The 19,824-nt window shown below is 58.0% G+C and overlaps 1 protein-coding gene and 1 long non-coding RNA gene across 2 annotated transcripts in view; one reads left to right on the forward strand and one right to left on the reverse strand.

The window, feature by feature from the left end:
* Positions 1-984: 984 nt before the first annotated feature.
* On the reverse strand, positions 985-4,668 carry LOC115501747. Its single transcript, XR_003964896.1, has 3 exons — positions 4,614-4,668; positions 1,778-1,938; positions 985-1,137 (listed from the first exon to the last, which is right to left on the reverse strand). It is a non-coding gene; the product is annotated as an uncharacterized LOC115501747 (long non-coding RNA).
* Positions 4,669-5,208: 540 nt separating this feature from the next.
* LRRC75A (leucine rich repeat containing 75A) overlaps positions 5,209-19,824 on the forward strand; it is a 47,129-nt gene continuing 32,513 nt past the window's right edge. Inside the window, exon 1 of the mRNA XM_030294932.1 lies at positions 5,209-5,460. Within this exon, the coding sequence (XP_030150792.1) occupies positions 5,209-5,460 (252 nt within the window). The remainder of the gene's footprint in view (positions 5,461-19,824) is intronic.

Below are 19,824 nucleotides of genomic sequence, written 5' to 3' on the forward strand. Positions count from 1 at the left end.
TCCTATTCTGTGTCTCCCTGTCTCTCTGCCCCTCCCCCACTCGCACTCTGTGTCTCTCAAAAATAAATAAACATTAAAAAATTTTTTTAAATAAAAAGAAGGGGTGCCTGGGTGGCTCAGTCGGTTAAGCGCCCAACTTTGGCTCAGGTCATGATCTCGCAGTCAGTGAGTTCGAGTCCCGCATCAGGCTCTGTGCTGACGGCTCAGAGCCTGGAGCCTGCTTCCTATTCTGTGTCTCCCTCTCTCTCTGCTCCTCCCCCACTCACACTCTGTCTCTCAAAGATGAATAAATGTTTTTTAAAAATGCATTTAAAAAATAAATGAAAATTAAAAAATAAAAATAAATAAAAAATAAAAATCACCACCACCACAAAAATAGCAGTCCCATTCACAAGTTTCTTGAAAGCACAATCTCCTTAATTCTCTGCAAACTGATTTCCGGAGGCTCGTCAGTAGCTTCCCTGTCAATAAACGCAACCTCCGTTTTAGTGCTCTTTGTGGTTCGTTCAATCATTTTATCGAGCGCCTGCCATGGAGTGAGTTCCTGTCACTAGGCTAACACATTGGAGGTGGCCATGTGTGGTTTTGGGTTTTTTTCTCATTCAACAAGTATTTTCTGAGCTCCTCCCGTGTGCCAGGCACTGTGCTCTGTGGGCACCGGGGGACACCCTGGCCTGGAGGTGAGCCTAGGTCGTTACAGCTACCTCTGGCGCAGACAGTGAGACCCGAAAAACACGCAACATGGACACCTAACTTCAGCCCGTGGGAGGCAAGGGAATCTCAGAGGCCATCCCCGAGGAAGCGACATCCAAGTTTAGTCTAAAGGATAAGAAGGGACGATGAAGAAGGAATCTCTGGGTGGAACAGCACAGGCCAATGAACAGTAGAAACATGGTACAAGCTATGCTGTGGTGGTCACAGGGAATTCGAGTCACACAGAGGAGGGCACGGGGGTGTTCAAGGGAGGTGACGCCTTACCTGGATCTTCAAGGATGATGAGGCGTCTCTTAAGGAGGCGAAGGATGTCCTGGAAAGACCACGCTGCGTGTGCAAAGGTACAAAGTATGGCATCTTGGGAGAGGTGTAAGGGAGTACGAGATGATGGCTGAAGGGTAGGGCATGAGGACAGTGCAGCACCTGGGGGACACGAATGCCATAGTAAGTAGTTTGGACTGAAAGTGATAGGAATTGCTGAAAAGAGGAGAGAGAGAGAGTGAGACACAGAGAGTTAGTTCCCTTTTATAGTGATGGCTCCAGCTGCTACATGGAAGACACATTAGGAGAGTAACACCGGAGTGGGGGAGACAAGTTAGAAAGAAGACTATTGTGGGGCGCCTGGGTGGCTCAGTCGGTTAAGCGTTCGACTTCGGCTCAGGTCACGATCTCGCGTTATGTGAGTTCGAGCCCCGCGTTGGGCTCTGTGCTGACTGCCCAGAGCCTGGAGCCTGTTTCGGATTCTGTGTCTCCCTCTCTCTCTGACCCTCCCCCATTCATGCTCTGTCTCTCTCTGTCTCAAAAATAAATAAACGTTAAAAAAAAAATTAAAAAAAAAAAAAAGAAAGAAGACTATTGTAATCCAATGATTAGGGTGAAAAATGACAGGTCCTCAACAAGGCAGTGGCTGTAGGATGTCAAATGTAAACAGCTGATTCACTGATATAAAGGAATATTAACGACACGGGCTCTAGAGTCAGACCGCCCGAGGTGTGAATCCCAGTCCTGTCCCTCCCTATCTGTGAGCAAGTCACTTAACCTCTCGAGGATCCCATTGCCTCACCTGTGAAATCAGGACAATGATAAAGACCTCCGTTGTTGAAAGGGTGACATAGCATAATATCCACGAGGAACACAGCCTGAGGCAGCACTCGGTGAATGTGCACAAATGACAGTCACCGTCCTTAGCACCATTAACTGCACTTGGTTGACCAGATGTAGATCCTGAGAGAGACCAGAGACCGCAGTGACTCCAGGGTCTCTGGCTGGCCACAACTAACAGAAAGCAGAGAGAGGAGAAGGCAGGTGGGGAAGGAGGCCCGGGAGAGGATGCGCTCATTTGTTGAGAAGGAAGTGCCCACCGTTGGAAGAGATAATCCTCCAGTCTTTCGCACCCTGGATCTTGCTGTGTGTGCCAAGAGGGCAAGACCCTGACCACTTGTTACCTGGGCCACTTCTCAGTGTTGTCTTTGTGGCGAGCAACCTTGAAAGATGAGGTCGTGTCTCCCTCTAGGCTTGCTTCCTGCTTCCTGCATGAGCGATGGATTCCCAAGCTCGATTCCCAAGTTCCCCCGTGATGCAAACCCACTGCTTGCGGAGCATCCCTCTGAGCCCATCGTGCTGCCCCATGGGAACTCAGAGGCAAGGGAAATTGATGCAAATATGCAGTTTCTCATGCTGTGTGCGCCTGAGTAATAAAGTCCTGTGTCTCTGACCCCGGAGTCTCGTGTCTTCTGCCAGCATCGATGAATCAGTAACAGGTTAACTTATTAGCTTATGAGTTGGAAAGAGAGACCTGGGGACATCAGTGTGCGCACGGCAGGTAAAGCCATGAGTATAGATAACATTGCCTGGGAAGAGGTCTGGGGCATAGTCTGGGTAACACCAACAAGGAAAGGATGAAAGTAAGAAAAGGAGCTCCCAGATGACCTCAAGAAAGAAATCTAGAGGGGAGTAATGCCTTACAAGCCAAGGGAGTAGAGTTTCAATCAAAACAAAATAGGAAACAGGAAGACACGCTGCTTAAAAATCAAGACTGAAAGCAACCACTGAACTCAGCAACTAGGTGACTGGCAGAGACATTTCAATGACATAGGGTGGCCAGAAGCCGCCCCCCCCCCCGCCCACTCCAGAAGAGGAGAGAATGGAGGTAAACATCTTAAATAAATGTCTCCAAAAAGCTTAGCTGAAAAGGAAAGAGAAAGGTGGAGCATTGGTGACTGGAGGGGATGCAGGCAAATGAAAGTTTTCCCTGTAAACAGATGGGAGAGATCTGAGCAGATTATACACGAAAGAGAACAAACAAGTCAGGAAAGAGGGAAAAGTGGAGTAAAAAACAAAAACAAAAACAAAAAACAAAACTCAGAGTAAGGAAAGATGGAATCAGGTCTCTGCAGAAGAGGAAAAGGATGACATTCAGATCCCAAGTGAGGGACTGGCCGGGACCCTCTTCCACTGAGGTGGCATTTGCCCCAACCACACGCCCAACCTGCCCACTCAGATTGTGGTTTGCCTGCAGGTGCGTGGAGCCCCTGGTCCCTAGGGAGGGGCCTGGTCAGCAAGTTTCCCTGCTGGTCACCATGCCTGGCAGTCCTCCAGGCCAGAGATGACAGGCACCAGAGTGTTTCCCAGCCTGGGTTATTTGGAGATGCCATCAGTCTACTCCCCACACAAAGGGTCCAGGCAAGTTTGGAAGGTGTTGGGTAAGGCCTGTGAAGCCAGCCTCCAGGAAGACTGAGTGTTCCCTGCCAGTAGAGATGGGCATTTGGGAGTGGGGCATCCGAAGGGAAAAGAAAGCCTTCTGGGGGAGACACAAGGGCTCATCCTCCGGGTCCTCGGGGTTGGCGGAGAAAACACCCATGGGAAGACCCCAGTGCCGCTCGCAGAGTAGGGAAAGGAACTGTCCTTTGCAGAACACCTGCACTCTGCTTGGAGATTCTGCGGCCCCTCCTCCTACCCTCCCAATTCTTGACACAGTGTTCTTATCCCCACATGACAGAGGAAGGAGCTGAGGGCTTGCCTGATGCTCAGCGCGCAGTGCGTGCCGGGGTCCAGCTGTCTGTGACTTGGGAACTGCTCTCCTGTCCCCGTGGCCCCCACTGTCCTTCGCACTAAAGCGTCAGCCAGGGCCTGGGTCAGGGGCAAGCGCACACAACGTTAGCACTCCTGCAGCCCTGCGGACGACACGGGGGCAGCCACCACCGCCTACGAGCATGCTCTGTGCCAGGGAAGGTGCCCCAAGTGCCTTAGCCTTCTCTCCCGCAGGGCCCTGGTTGGCTTCCCAAGCACCATCAGACCTCACGGGGGTCTGATCCCTTAGGGGCTAGACCTGGCAGAGGGAGGGGGCCAGCAGGACTGGGTAGTTGTTGGCCCTACATGCAGGCATGCCTCTGCTTTTTTGCACGGGGTGACCCGGAAGAACCTCGCCCAGAGGTGTGAGAGCAAGAACATGAGGAGACAACGGTTCTTTACATCTTGATGGTCCGGAGCCTTTAAGGGACTGACGGAAGCAGCCAGAGGGGCTCTCTCCATAAAAAGGCACGCCCACGACACACAACCTTGGACACAGTTTACGCCTCGGAGCGCCAACCACCGCCACCCCCACCCGGCCCTCCCCCGGCGCCCCCTCCGCAGGCCAGGTGTCAAAGGAGCCTAGGGGCTGGCTAAAAAATGCAGATCCCCCGGCCGCACCGCGGAGACTCTCATTCAGTGGGTCTGGGGCCAGGCCCGGGAGCCTGCGTTTTTAACCAGCACCTCAGATGACTTCGGCACCGACGCGTCGCAGAGCCCACTTTGAGAAACCCGACTCTGGGGCTGAGACACCCCCCCCGCCCCGCCCCGCCCCCGCCATGTTCCAAAGTTTCCCCATCTCGTCGGGCGCACGGACCGCTTCCCCTCACCTCCCGCGGGCCTCGCCCTCGTGCGCGGTCGTGGAAGCGTCTGGGAAACCCGGCGGGGGCCCAGAGCGAGGGTCCTTGGGGCCTGCTCGCCCCGGGCGCCAGCGCGCCACGGCCCCGGGAGGCGCCGCGCGGTGGCCGGCAGGGGGCGCGGTACCGATGACGGCGCCGGAGGGGTGTCCGGCGGCCCCAGCCCGGAGCCGAGGGGCGGGAGGGAGATGGGAGGGGAGCGCAGGGGAGCGGGGGAAGGGAGGCGGGAGGCGGGAGGCGCGCGGCGGCGCGGAGCCGGGCGCGGGCGCAGGGGCGGGAGCGGGAGCCGGAGCCCGAGCCGGGGGCGGGGCCGGCCGGGGCGGGGCCGGCGGGAGGGCGGGGCGGGCGGCGAGCGCCCGGGGAGCGCGCCCGGGGAGCGCGGAGGGAGGAGCGAGGGGAGCGCGGGCAGCCGCTCGCCCCCGCCCCCGCGCGCCCCGCGCGCAACAGTTCCCCCAAAGTTGCCGCGCGGGAGGCGGGCGCGCCCGGGCGGCCGAGGGGCGGGCGGGCGGGCCGGGGACGCGGACCGTCGCCGGCCGGGCGCGGGCAAGTGCCGGCGGGCGGCGGCGGCATGGGCACCCGGCAGACCAAGGGCAGCCTGGCGGAGAGAGCCAGCCCCGGCGCGGCGCCCGTCCCCCGCCGCGAGCGGCCCGACTTCTGGGCGTCGCTGCTGCTGCGCGCCGGGGACAAGGCGGGGCGCGCGGGCGCCGGCGCGGGGCTGCCCCCGTATCACCGGCGCGTCGGCATGGTCCAGGAGCTGCTGCGGATGGTGCGCCAGGGCCGGCGGGAGGAGGCGGGGACGCTGCTGCAGCACCTGCGCCAGGTGAGCGCGGGCAGGGGGCGCGGGGGGCGCGCCGGCCCCGGGAGCGCCCCGCCCCTTGCCGAGCAGGCCCGGAGCGCCGAGGACACCGCCCAGGGCCCCCCTCTCGCGGGGATGGAGCCGGTCTGGCAGCAGGTGCCTCGGCGCTCCCGCTGAATTTGAGGCCTCGCGGGGCGGGGCGGGGCGGGGGAAGGCTGGCCCAGTGAGGCCCGGCCGAGGGGGACCTGTTGGAATAACGTCCCCGTTTCTCTCCTCCACGGGCAGAGAGGGAGGCAGGTCCCAAGGATGGTCGGTGGGAGCGGGTGCGGGGACGGATGCCTGGTCTGCGCCAAGGCGCTTTCCTTCCTCTCTACCCGCTGGCCGTCACCAGGGGTCCTCAAGGAATGCGCAGTTGTCAGTTATCCCCTTCGGGAGTCCAAGGGCGCAGCCCTGGGACTGGTGAGGCGCCGGCCCCCAGGTCATTTGGCCACCGGGAGGCATCCTGGATTACGGGTGAGGTGGGAGACAGCGTTGATCTCCCCTGGCTTACTTTGACAGGTGCTCAGCCAGGAGTCCCTGCTGAACAGTAGAGAGAAAGGAGAGGGGGGCTGGCTTGGTTTCCCGTGTGAGTAACCTGGTGCAGGAACTTCAGGAGGCGGCCAGTACTCTGCCTTCAGCCTGTTCCTGTCCCTGCCCCATTGGTTGGGGACTGACTTTGCAGATCTGGCCAGGCCCCTTTGCTTTGGGGCTGTCCTGGGCGGCCACTGTCATCCACCTCTCTGGCTTGTTTTCCACCTGCTTTCTTGTGAGGGAGGGGGGCCCCCCTGTTCCATGGATTTTGGTGAGTGAGTGAGAGAGAGGCAGGAGTGTATACGTCCCCCATCACCAAGTTGGCTTGGACCAGCTTTGGGGGGTGGGGGTGGGTGACAGAGTCCAGGCCCCGAGGTATTCTCCATCGGTGGTGGGGTCCAGTGCGGATCAGGGAGCAGGAGACCTCAGGTGGCCTTTCTGAAGTTTTTCCATCACTAATGAAAGAGGGTGTAGGAGTGCCTTCCTTCTAGGAGCTTTCAAAATCGAATGAGACGCACGTCCCTTGTGGATTTTATACCCCCCACCCCCACCCCGCCACACACACCTTTTATATCTGGTTTACCCTGGAGTATGTTCCCAAGATGTGCACTGCACAGGGAGAAGAAAGCAGAGGCTTGGGGACTTGGGGAGACTCGGAGCTTCTGCTCTTGCCTTAACTTTTCCAAACAGCATCCAGAATGATGCCTGAGATAGCTCCGGATCTCTAGGTTTCCTCTCTGGATTGAGTCATTAGGGAAAGATGACATTACGCGCAGCGTAACTTCGGCAGTGTGTGTTTCTGTCCTCCGAAAATTGGAAACCAGCGTATGGCCTCTGTGGAAGCTCGTTCGCTTCCAAACAGAATAATGGATTTTCCAGACCTTCGTAGCCCATTCGCACACCAGACAGTAAGAAGGTTCTGCTGACCACAGGCTATTCCCCCAGCATTGGGGTGGGTGCTTCAGGGGGTCCAGAAAGAAGAGGGGAGAGGGCTGACAGGCGGGAGTCGAGACAAGCCCCTGCTTAGAAGGTAAAAGAACCAAGTAAAGCCAGCATTCTCGAGGGCCGTTCGGGTAGGGCCCGGCAGGAGTTGGCAGACATCTTGGGCTCCTCCAGTCCCCCTGAAACGGACTGTGATTCCACCTCCTGAAGCTGAACTTCTCCCTGGTTTTTGGAGAGTCACAGGGTTCTTGAGACAGGGAGCATTTCCTGAGACACGTTGGTCTTGTGTGTGGCCTGACACACTTCTTCGTGGCAGGATTGACAGGGCTGATGGGGGCCAGGACGGGGTCAATCAGACTTGCCCCTTTTCTGTGACAGCACCAGAATAACTTGCCTCCCAGCTTGCGTGGGCCAGGCTCCCTTGACCTCTGGCTTGTGGCTGAGGTCTGCAGGTCTCTCCCGAGCCAGTGATGGGCTTGCCCTAGGGGCCTGGAGCGCTGCCCCGTCGCCTGGAACGCGTACAGATCAGGGCTCCTCCAAGAGTTGGCCACGGGCCCTGGGCAGTGCGAGAGGGGAGCACGCCAGGTGGCCAGATGTCAGAGAGGTGGTGTTCTAGGATCCTGAGGCTGGTTAGAGGAATTTTGAGCTGGATCTGTGCTGTGCACCTACGTGGCTCTTTCTCCCGAGTTGTGTTTTCCTTCCCAGTTTGCTCCTCTCGTCTGGAGGTAGTGATGTGCAGAAAGGGAATGAGCAGTCACTGAGAGATAGGGAAACACCCAGGGCCTCACCAGGGGGCGGACCAGGTGAGCCTCTCTAGGAACACAGTGGGCCCAGACAGGTGAGTGCCGTGCTCAGAGTGCTGCATCTTGCTGGTGTGTGGACCCAGACCCCCAGGGCAGGGGTAGATGAATAGGAAAGGTAGGAAGCAACAGTAGCCAGGGCAGTAACAGCGCTGGGTTACTTATTGTGCGTGGTGCATTCTCCTGTGCTTGGAAACGTGTTTGGCTGCCGGGTTTGGGAATGCCCTGAGCGCTAGGGTCGGAGGGGGCTTAGCCTCCTGTCCTTGAGCATCTCGAGCCCCGGAAGAGCTCCGGACGCTCTTCCCAGACTAATGCACCAGACGTGCAATCTTGTGAGAATTCCCGAGGGTTCACAGACCCCAAGTTCAAGATTTGCTCCAGTCTGGTAACCGCCCCCTACCCCCCACCCCCCCACCCCCGCCACCACCACCACCACCACCACCACCACCACGTGACTTGCTACAGGCTCAGGAATGCTGTTTCCATTCCTCAGGACCTCGCGTGGCAGTTTGTGGTGGCCGTTGGTGTCATTTCTTCTGAATGCCCCTCGTTCGCCGCTAAGATTTGCAGGGTAGTTTCCCTGATTGGAGACTTTCCCGCTAGTCCGTGCTTGGCACCTGTTGGAGAGGCGTCAGGAGGCTTTGCTTAATGGTCATGATCGTGAGCCGTGGCCCCTGGGGCTCAGGCAGGGTGCCTGAGTGGACCTGTTTCTTGAGGAGCAGTGTAATCGTGAGGGGAGCCTGGGGCCAAGGTTCAGCTCTGGCAGCTTGCCTTCCAGTCCTTAATCTGCTTTGACCTTGGACCCAGCAGATAACAGCTCTCTGAGCTGTATTTCCTCATTTCCCAAAGAGTTATCTGGGGTCCTGAGCAGAGCAAACGCTACAAAGTATGTGGAATTGAGTCAGCTCTGCACGTTCTCACGGGCAGTGATAAGACACGAGAGAATCTGCCCAACTTTGGGTCTGGCCAGGCTACGGGCAGCGTCTTGGTATCCTTTCTCAGGCCAGGCCCAAAGAGCTTTTGGGTCTTGTCTACCTGGCCAGGGCTCAGCCTGGACCAAAAAAGCTCCCTGCAAGTTCAGAAGCAGTGGGGGATGCGAGACTCATGGGGACAAAAGAAGAAGCCACCTATAGATAGAGGAGGCCATTCCTTTCCCCACCGCTGAATTCCAATCCTGCAGGATGTCTCCATTCTTTCCCCACGTGCCTCTCCTTAAGTCTTGGGCTCAGGCTTGCCATCTTTAAGGAGCCCTGGGGAAGAAGTACTTTTAGGCATAGAGAGAGGGCAAATGCAGCCTCTCCGAGTCCCACAGATGCAGACTGGCTCGTCGGCCGGCTTCGTGGAGCACCAGAATAAGGGGTCAGTTTCCCTAGGAGATGCCAGGCTGCAGTGGCCCACGTCCTCCTGTTCACCAGCCTCCCCGCTCTCTCATAAAGAGAATCCGACCGGATCAGTTCATTGCCACTCAGTATGGCGCAGCCCTACTGGGCAAAGCTGTTCCAGGGCTAGCCTGTCCAGCCCCATTCAGGGGTGTGGCTTCGCCATGAGCGCTGGATTCAGTCTGCTGTGGCCAGAGTGGCAGGGCTGACTTCCCTCTGTACCTGGGAGTATGAGCCATGTCAGCTAATGCAAAAAAAAAAAAAAAAAAAAAAAAAAAAAAGAACAACTCCCCTCCCCCTGCCCGGGGCCAAGGGTAACTTGCTTCCTAGGGGGACTGAATAGGAGACAAGCATTTAGAGGCTCCCTGGGGTCCTGGATACTGGGCAGGTGCTTCCTGGCTGGAGTCAGAAAGATGAAGAAAATAGCCTTGAAGGTCACCTTTTTCTTCTGACACCCCACCCGAGAAAATCTCTTTAGGTGAGCAGGTTGGAGGACACCGAACACGGAGGTCTCCCACCCTTGGCCTTGATCTTATTCTTCCCTGACTTGAAATGCATTTCCTTGTGTCCAATGAACGCTTCTTGCCTTTCCAAGGCCGCCCTCCGTGTCTGCCCTTGGCTCTGAGATTCACTTGCCTTTTCGGTCCTACCACAGTGGGTAGCGTTTAATCATCCGTACGCAGTTTCTCACCTGACATAGATTTTGTTTGTCAGACTAAGTCATATGCTTCCCAAGCGTGGAGACCCCACCATCTCCCCCGCCCCGCCCCCGTTGTCCCTGGCATGGTACTGAACACCCACAGGCCTATGACATTCTTCAGTAAGTCTGTGCACTGTGAAGATGTGCGTCCACATGTCACCACTGTCACGGTGTGTCCTCAGAAGGCTCGTGAATCCCCAGCCACAGCTGTGCATCTGGGGGCTTATTTATGAGAAGCATTAGTATGACCGTGAGATCTGACATGTTTGCTCTCTGTGTCATTGGATGCCTGGGAGCAGTGTCCTCGGGGCTTGGCTGTTCCTGGCGGCCTGCCAGGTGGTGGTGTTCTTGGAGAGAGGAGTGGCCCGCTGCCCGGCCTCCGTGGGCACCTTGGGGATCCCATCCTGCAGGTGCAGTCTGGAGCCTCTGCCGAGGTGGCCGCGAGGGGGGTGGGGGGTGGGGGCCGAGCCTGAAGGGAGAGCCTGGCCGCCACATTCCCGATCGGCTGCTTGTGCTGAATCATGTTCGTTTCACCCACAAAGAGAAACCTTCCTTTTTTAAAATCCACCGCTCTCTGACTGGGCTGGGCACAGGCATTTCCAGTAATAAAGGTGTGGAAGGAATCCCATGCCGGGGCCTGCTTTGCTGGTTTGCAAGGCCAGGGACGCGGTAGCCTCTGTATGGGCAGCCATGACCGCGGGGCTCGGGCCTGGGCCGGCTGTCCCGACTTCACATCTGGTGGGCTGGGGGCCTTCTTTCTGGAACACATGCCCACCTCCTCAGAGATGACCAGGATCTGCTTTGCTGTTTGTCTTCAGAGCTCCTGAAATACCCTGGGGTCCACGTATGGACACCCCTCCTTGGTGACCTGGGACACCCCCTGCCCCTTCCCCCAATGTCATTTCATTTCCGTGTGTGCTTCTCTTGGGCAGAGGCCATAGATCATGTACTGGGCACAGTGGGTTTTCAAGAGATCCTTGTCGAATGGATTTTAAACTTCTTCTCGGGCACACTTCCCCGAGACCACTGCTCCTCTTTCTCAGCAACCAGCGTGGTCTGGCTCAGACTTCTGGAGTGTTTCCACCCCAAGCACGGAGCCAGGTTATCCTTCCAGTAACCTGCAGAGTTGGTATTGTCCCCGCTCCCCGTTCTCTGGGTGCCAGCAGCTCCTGTGCACCCTGCACGCCCCCTGCAGGTGAGAGCCACCTGGCACAAGGGTCACCCAGGTGACCAGGGTCTTTTCTCTGGCTTCCCCACCTGGATGCTCAAGGGGTGGGGTCGACATCCCCACTTTAAGGAGGGGATCTCCGCCTGCCATTTCTCCCGCCCTTCCCCTCCAAGAGCAGCGCCGTGGGTGACCCTCAAGCAAAATCACACACACACACACACACACACACACACAGCCGCGTCCTGCACGAGCAGCCTGTTCTGATGAGGACGGTGACCTTGGAACACTCGGGGGGGGGGGGTGGGGGTAGTGTGGGCTCGCCACAGTGCCTCTTCTCCCCACCCCACCCACCAGCCCTGAGCAGGGCCCACGTGGCTCTCCGGGAGCATTTCCCAGCTTTTTTTTTTTTTTTTTTTAACTTTTATTAGCTCAAACTCCTGGCTGCCACAACCATATGGAGTTCTGCTGACGGCTGCTGCTCAAAGGCATGTGGCATTTTGATGTTTCTAACTTCATCTTCACCAGCGTAGATGCAGGGGTCCGGCTGGGAGTGGGGGGTGTCTGTTGCCTGGTAGAGAGGTGGCCTCCTCCAGGCTGCCCCCCACCCCTGCTCAGCCCTGCATGCCCATAACTAGTTTTCTGCTTCTCTCTGCATTTACACGTTTCTCTCTATGTCCCTTCCTTTCCTCGGAAGGGTTGGGGGGGGGGGGGGGGGGGGGGAGAAGCAAACGCTTTGCCTCTTATTAGTCGGCCTGCTTTTGGTCAACTTCCCTCTGCGGCACACCCCAGCCTCCATGGAGGAAGGGGTCCAGCTCATTTCAGTCACCTGCTTGGTGGGCCGGTGCCTTGGGCCGGAGAGTGGTCATTGGAGACACCCCTCCTGTCTGCACGTTGCTTTCCAGTCCACAAAGCGTTCTCCCTCGTTTCTTTTGCTCCTTAAATAGTCTTGGGAGGTTGGCAGGATATTGCTTACAGTGAAAAAAAAAAAAAAATGGCGGGGGGGGTTTAATATTATGAAAGCACTGTATAATCATTGTAGTAAAATATGAAAAGGCAGATGAGCAAAAATAAGACAGCAGGAATGAATTCCTCTATTTCACAGTCGAGTGCCTGTTCTTCGAGGCACTCTTCTAGGCGCTGGAGAGGCAGGAGGCAGGCAGAAAGGAAAAGCGGTACTCGTAATTGTTTCCCTGCCGCCTGGAGGGTTTGTGAGGACCCAAGAGGCGGGCGCTGAGCATTGGCCCAGAGAAAAGGGCTCCGCGGAGGTGGCTCCCTTCGCTGGCAACCGGGAGCCCTGGTTCCGGTCCCAGCTCAGACCGTACTGGGTGCCCAGCTCCTTCCCTTCTCTGGCCTCGGTTTCCCCATCTACAAAGTGAAGGGGCGGTGTATGGTTGAAATGACCACTGAGGCTCTCTGCCATCGCTCAGGTTCCCCCAGGCTCCAGTCCCCAGCCAGTGGAAGAGCCGGGGACACGGGGAGGGGCTTCTGGAGGGAAACAGCCCCCTGGGGCTCTGGGGTTGACCCCTGCACAGCCCTCACACTGGCCACTGCAGAGGCCAGCCTGTCACGCACGCAGCAGCCCTTGCCGACCTACCCTTCCTCTGACGGAGGAGGGTGGTAGTCACACAGTGTCAAGGGCAGAAGCCGGGGCAGCGGACTTGCACACCGTCCTGTAGGCTGCGATTCGCGAGCAAAGACCCGTGTTCAGAGAGGCCTGCGTTGTCTTGTGAGCCCTTCACCCAGGGTGTCACGAAGGACAGTGAGGCCTGTCTCCAGGCTTAGCCAGGCCCTGCGGGGACCTGCAGCCTGTGGAACTCCCTCAGACTCCCTCTCTTCCCCCTCTGCTCCCAGGAGGTCGCCTGGGCCCCTCTCACATCCACCTCTCTCCTCTCTCTCCCGCAGGGCAGGCCTAGCTCAGTGTTCATGATTCCGCTCCTTGGTGCCTCTCTCCTGCCCACAGAGACCCAGTCTCCCAGCCTGCGCAGAGCGGGGGTGGGGTAGGGGCCTTGTCCTCTCTGGCAAGCCCCCCCCCCCCACCCCTGCCCAGCCAAGCACCTGCTGCTACCCGGCCTCACTAGTACGTGGTTCTTTCATTCCGCAGACACTCCTGGCACCTGTGGGGTGGGGTGGGGTGGGGTGGGTGGCCCCTGGAAGGAGTGGGCAAAGCAGGGTCCGCCCCGGTGCTTGTTTTTAGCGGAATCAGAGGAGCCGCTGGTTCTGTAGACAGGCGGTGAGTGAGTGTAGGGCCAGCCGTAGCGGGTCACATTCCCGCTCTGCCATTGACTCCGGCCACAGACGCAGAGAGGTTGGGCTGGGCAGAGAGCCAGGGAAGTGGCCGTAGGGGATGGCGGGGGGTGGGGGTGGGGGTGGCATTCGCAGGTGCAGGGCACGCGGCACAGGCTAGCTGCTTTGCAAACTCCTTTTCCCCCACAGGGCTTCTGGGTGGACACAGGCGCTGAGCCTGGAGGCTGCAGGAAGCCAACCTCCCTCTCCTCCTCCCCTGCCCCTCTCCTCCTCCCAGCAGCCCTGGTGCTTGGGTCTGGCCCTCTCCGGTGCATACCTCCCTCCAGGCCCTTAGCCTAGGCTCCCCAAGAGCATCCCAGTGCCTCGCTGGGAGCTCCGACTCTCTTTTTCCCCTCCAGGGACCCCCCCCCCCGTCCACACACAGCTGCTTCCCCCCCCCCCCCAGAGCCACCGGCTGCCCAAGGAGGCTTGCAGGACACCCCTCTCCCACTGAGGGCCACCAGGCAGGGGTGCGACCCCCGGGGGAGACTGGAAGCCCTCCCCACCCAAGCATGGCAACCACCTGCAGGGAGCCGGGGACTCGTACCCCGCGAAGCAGCAGTCTGTGACCACCCGCCCTCCCCACCCCTCCTCCACAGCCCCTGCTGCCCTTAGTTCTGTCCATGCAGCCACCGCCTCCGGATGCTTTGGGCTCAGGCCCCACATGGAGAGCCGGGAGTGGGGCAGGATTCCCTCCCACGGTGCTGGGGGCAGACAGAGACCGGGAGAGTCCACCCCCGTCCCCCCCGCCAGATGTCAACCCGGCTGGTCCCAGCACACCCAGCAGACCCACCCCCAACGTGCAGAGCACACTGAGGGTTGGAGGGGGGGTGGGCGGGTACAGGAGATGCGGGTGCTGCTCAGGAGAGAATGCTCTGTGCTCAGCTGGGAGGCCGGTCAGGCTTCCTTGGCCCCAGAGGAATCCCAGGGTCTGTTGTCAGAAAGACAACGCGTCTTTCTGATTTTCACTCCTGGCAAATGGTCAGACTGCCCAGCCCATAGCTCTGCACCCATAGCGCAGAGACAGGACCAGGGCTCGCATCCCTCTGCCGCCCATGCGGGGCCGCCTCGCCCAGCCCAGCCCAGCCCAGCCCAGCCTGTCCTGACAATGACACCACCCACTAACGGTGCCTGACTCTGCTCCCCTCCCCATCCTCAGACGCTGCTCAAGCCAGCCATCCTGGGGGGGACAAGGAGGGTGTCCTCTGTCCTCTTTGCACCTGCCAGGGCCCAGGTGTTGAAGATTCCACCTCCAGCATCATACAGTAAACTCAGTGTGACTCTGACGTATTTGCCGAGATTGGCTTGTGATCTCTTAGGGCTCCTGATGTCCTTCCCGTGGGGCTGTCACTTTCTCCCTAGATAGGTGAGTGAACAAGAGAAAGCAAGGGCTACAGAGAGGAAGGAGCATGGGAGGGGGCTCTAGGCCCGCCTGGCACCAGCTGCTGGGCCAGTCCTCTGGCCTTTTGATCGGCCACTTGACCATCTTGCCTACCGTGGTCTCATTGGCTCGCTCCTGGCTGTGGTCCTGGGTCCCAGCCACCAGAGAACGGGGAGGGCTGGGGTTTGAATGTCCTTAGAGCTCCAAGGGGGCTTGGCTCTGCTCCTTCCCTGCTCCCTGGAGGAATTGGATGGAGAGAAGGGGTTCCTGTGGTTCCTTTCAGTGAGGAAGCCTGCTGCAGTCAGAGCTGAGATGCTCTGTGGGAGTGCAGGCCCAGAGGGGAGTCGTGGCCTGCACAGGATCCCACAAGACTGGGCCCAGGTCCCTGCCTCCCAAGGCCCTCTCACACCCCGTGATCCCTGGAGAAACAGCGGGGGCCTGTGTGTGTCCCAGGGAATAACCCCTGAGCTTCCTTGGGTCGGGACTCATGGCTCTGGGTCCCATCCTCAAGGGCAGGACGAGGGAAGGGCTCTGGGCCTCTTCGTGGGGCAGGAACCCTGGCCATCCCCGCACCCTTGTGTGAACTGGCAGGAGCAAAGGGGTGGGGAAGCCAGACCTCCAGGGAGGGGAAGGGTGGGGAGTGCCGTTCCTCCGAGCACATTCTCTAAGCGGGCTCCAGGCTCCGAGCTGCCAGCACAGAGCCCGACGCGGGGCTCGAACCCTCAAACAGTGAGATCGTAACCTGAGCGGAAGTTGGACGCTTAACCAACTGAGCCACCCAGGTGCCCCCGTGACAGTTTTTTTGTTCGTTTGTTTTTTACAGTGAGATCGGAGGGACTGACAGCACAGAATCCGCTTTGGATCCTCTGTCTCCCTCTCTCTGTGCCCCTCCCCCCCACATGCTCCCTCTCTTTCTCTCAAAAATAAATAAACATTAAAAAATAAATAAGGATGTGGAGGCCGTGGCGGCCCAGGCTATGGTGAGCTCACGGGGGAGGAAGCAGGGAGCAGACCACGACCTGAAGACAAAGAAGGTGGTCGTGAGCTCACTGCCCCCCGCGTTAGGGCCACACCTCTGCTCCCGGTCAGCCTGAGGAAACCCGGGGCTTTGGAGGTGTGGAGGCCATTCAGTGAATCCAGGTGGGCCAGGGATGCCTCGTCCCCTTGGTTTCTCTCAGTGAGATGCAGGGCAGCTCCGTGCCCCTGCAGGGCCTTTTCGGTTAGCACAGCCACAGTCAGGTCCTGGTGAGTTCAGCCCCACCCAGACACCCATGCCCCGCACGGCTGCACTTGGCCGCCTCGGCGAAAGTGCACACAGTTCAGCTGAGGCCAGTCAGGATCCTCGCCCCTTTCCCACTCGTCTCCTCGGAACAGCCTTCCCAGATCACCTAAGGCAGGGAATGGTAAAATGCCAGCCAGCACATGATTTCTGCCTCTGAGCCAGATGCTCACCCTCTTCTTCCTAAATCGGGGCGGTAGAGCAGTTGGGCATCTTCTGTAAGGTTCTGGCTCAACATTCCTGCCTCTCAAAGGGTGTCAGACAGAATCAGAAACATCCTGAGCGGGAGCACCGAGGGTCAAGCAGGGACATCACGGTGTCCCTTCCTCGCTGCCCTTCCCACGGGCTCCGGCCCCTCCTATTTCCAAGGATCCAGGAATTCCCCTCCAGCTTCCCAGACTGTTTTTCCATTCCCGCCTCTGCTAGCGCGAGGGGAAATAAGGTCTGGATACTTCCCCCACCCCTGCAAGTACCCCCCCACAACTCCAGATGAAATCAGTTCATTCGATCTGATTTCTCCTCCACGGTGCCAGTCTTCCAAATTTTGTGTTGTTCTCAACCGCAGACCTGTATCTCCCACTTCCTCTGGAATTGTGGAGTTTGGGGGTGAAAACACTCGTGAGCAGGATGCTTGCCCCTTGGGGTTTCCAGACCACCGCTGGCCCGGAGACCGTCAGGAGTGTGGAGGGCTACGGCTCTTAGATATGGAAACTCAGACACAAAAGGTTCCAAGTTACCCGTTCCGAGAACTCCCGTCCCTCCAGAATTCACCTGCTGGTAGAGAATCCATCACATGGGACGAGAAGGATGGAAACGCTTTTGGTAGGACACCTCTCAAAGAGAAGACCCAGAAGTGGGCACCTGGGGGTATAGGGAACATAGGCGAGGTGGAGACGGCCATGCCCAAAAAGGAGAGGGGTTTGGGGATGGAAGTAGAGAAACTGTTTTAGGAAACTAGCCCGGGGCGCCTGGGTGGCTCAGTCGGTTAAGCCTCCAACTTCGGCTCAGGTCATGATCTCATGGTTTGTGAGTTCAAGCCCCGCGTCGGGCTCTGTGCTGATGGCTCAGAGCCTGGAGCCTGCTGAGAATTCTGTGTCTCCCTCTGTCTCTGCCCCTCCCCTGCTCACAGTTTCTCTCTCTCTCTCTCAAAAATAAACATTAAAAAATTAAAAAAAAAAAAAAAAACTAGCCAGAGGTTGGCCAGGAAGCCCAAAGGAGCGAGGGCAGCCAGCTGGGAACTTGAGAGCAGGTGTTGTGGCACGGCACTCTGACGTCCCACCCAGCCGTGATCTTGAGGAAGGAGGGCCACCAGGGGAAATCTTGCAGGCAGGATGCAGGGAGGCTGGGGTGGAAGGAGAGGCCCAGGACCCTGGTGGAAAGCTCTGAGGCTTCGCTGGCCCTCTCACCTCACCCGCCCCCACCTCCACCTGCACCCCTCCCTCCTGGTCCCTCAAAGTGGTGGACAAATCAGACAAAGCCCCCCCCCCTTCCTTTGCAGTCTCTAAGTCTCACTGATTCCCTCTTGCTGCTGCTGCTGGTTCATGTCGTCTGTGGGGACAACGAGGCCCCGAGGAGCAGGGCCTTAGGATGGGGAAGATTCCACCTGACCCCGGGAGCCCTCGGAGAGCACATCTGTGGCTCCCTTGCTGGGCCCCCTCCTGCCTTCCCTGCTGCCCAGAGAATGGCGCACAGCTCCTTAGCGATACGCCGTCGACCTCAAAGATTCTAAATTACAAGGTCTTGGGGGAATTGGCTGATTCTGGAGGTGCTGACAGGGCCAAGGCCACGGACGCTGGGAATCTCCTCCTCTTCCTCCCTCCTTGCCACTTCCTGCTTGGAGGTGGGAGTGAGCTGGGTCAGGCTGGATCCCTGCTCCACTGTGACTCATCTCTGCTCACCCAGATCCCCGGAAGCTTTGCCTAGGCCTTGCCTCCGACCTGGAGATTTTAAAGTGGTAAAGACCCTCTGTTTGTTGGGACAGTTACTTTTATGTGTCATCTTGGCTGGGCCACAGTACCCACTTTTGGTCAAACCCAAGTCTGCATGTCACCGCAAATGGACGGTTAGATGAGACTAACGTTTAAATCAGTGGACTCCAGGGGCGCCTGGGTGGCTCAGTGGGTTAAGCATCCAACTTCAGTTCAGGTCATGATCTCATGGCTCATGAGTTCGAGCCCCACGTCGGGCACTGGGCTGACAGCTCAGAGCCTGGAGCCTGTTTCGGATTCTGTGTCTCCCTCTCTCTCTCTGCTCCTCGTGCGCTCTCTCTCTCCTTCTCAGAAATAAACATAAATAAATCAGTAGACTTTGAGTAAAGCGGATGCCCTCCAGAAAGTGGGTGGGCCTTGTCCAATCAGTTGAAGACCTTGAGAGAAAAGGCTGGAATTCTGCCTCCAGATCGCCTTCAAACTCAAGACTGCAAAATCCACTCTTTCCTGGGTCCTCAGCATCCCAGCCTACACTACAGACTTCAGACTTGCCAGATCTCACGAGGCAGTTCCTTCTCTCTCTCTCTCTCATATGCAAACACATACACTATTGGTTCTGTTTCTCTGGAGAACCCTGACTAGTACCCTTGTCCTCTATGAACTGGGGGCTGGAGAGAAGGAGTTAAAAACTTCTGGGGACTCTGGGGCCCTCCTGTCCCCGCTGCTCGCTCACTGTGTGAGACAACCGTCCACACCTCAGCTTCTCACTCCGAGAAATGGGCTGTTTCTGTCCTACTTGGAAAGCAGGTTGTTAGGAGCCAGAAGGAGCCTGTAAGTCACTCCTCCACCTCTTTGCCATTACCTACAGTTCCCTTGACCATGGACCAAAGCTTTCATCTGAAACAAACAAAACTTACCCCAGCGAGGACAAATGCATCCCCCGGAAAGCATAAACAACTCATGCAGACTATTTCCCAAGCAGAGGGATCAGGAGGGCGCTGGGACTGATGACAAATTGCCGAGAATCCGTGGAATGTAGAAGCCAGGGGACCTCAGGGACCCTCTGGCCCTAGGCTTTCTGCAGAGTCCCAGCCCCACAAGATGCACTGGGAGTGGGGGAGGGGCTCGGCAACCAAGTTTGGGAAGCAGTGCAAATGCCAGCACCCTTCCCCAAGTCCTGAAGCACAGTAGCCAAAGCGTCCGACAGGAGAAAAGAAATTGCTGTTTGTTGAATTCCTTGTGTTCCAAGCCTCTGATGGGCCGCTCTCTCCTACTTTCTGCTCGCTCTTTAGGAGGAATGAGCCAGTGCCATCTGCATTTGTAGGTGACGTTGCTGCCACGCGCAGGGGATGATTTACTCGGAGCCACACCATTACTTGGGGCCCAACCCTGGACAGGGACCCAGTGGTCCCCTGTCCCACCCCGAGCAGAGTCTAGGTGGAGATGTGACCACAGGGGAGCAGACCAGACCCACCTCAGGCCCGCTACACCCTTTCCGCTGACTTTATATCTTTCTAAAGAGAAAGTATCTTTGTGCTATTTATTTGTTGCCATTGCCGTTCCTTGGACTTTAATTCAGTGACACTTGGCAACAGCCAGGCATCTGTTTCCAGGGGACTGTTTCATGCAAAGAGTGTCCTTTTGAAAGACTTCGAAGATAACACACAAATCACACGCAGCAGCCATAAAGCCCTGTGCCTGGGGAAGCTGCTGACCGGCCCCTGCACCCTGGTGGGGAGGGCAGTTGCAGCAGCCCAAGCACTTGTCACAATTAAGGAGCGCCGGCCTGCCCGGATGCTGGCTTCAAAACCCTGGGGGGGGCCAGGTGGCCTACCAAGAGCAGGAGAGTGGCCAGCCCCCCCCCGGGGGACACAGCACCCTGGGACCAGAGAACCTCACTCCTTGCCCCACGCCCCTCAGCCAGGCCGGCAAGTTGGGCCAGGGGCACACACACACAC

The sequence above is a fragment of the Lynx canadensis genome, chromosome E1 (genome assembly GCF_007474595.2).
Source record: "Lynx canadensis isolate LIC74 chromosome E1, mLynCan4.pri.v2, whole genome shotgun sequence".
NCBI lineage: Eukaryota > Metazoa > Chordata > Mammalia > Carnivora > Felidae > Lynx > Lynx canadensis.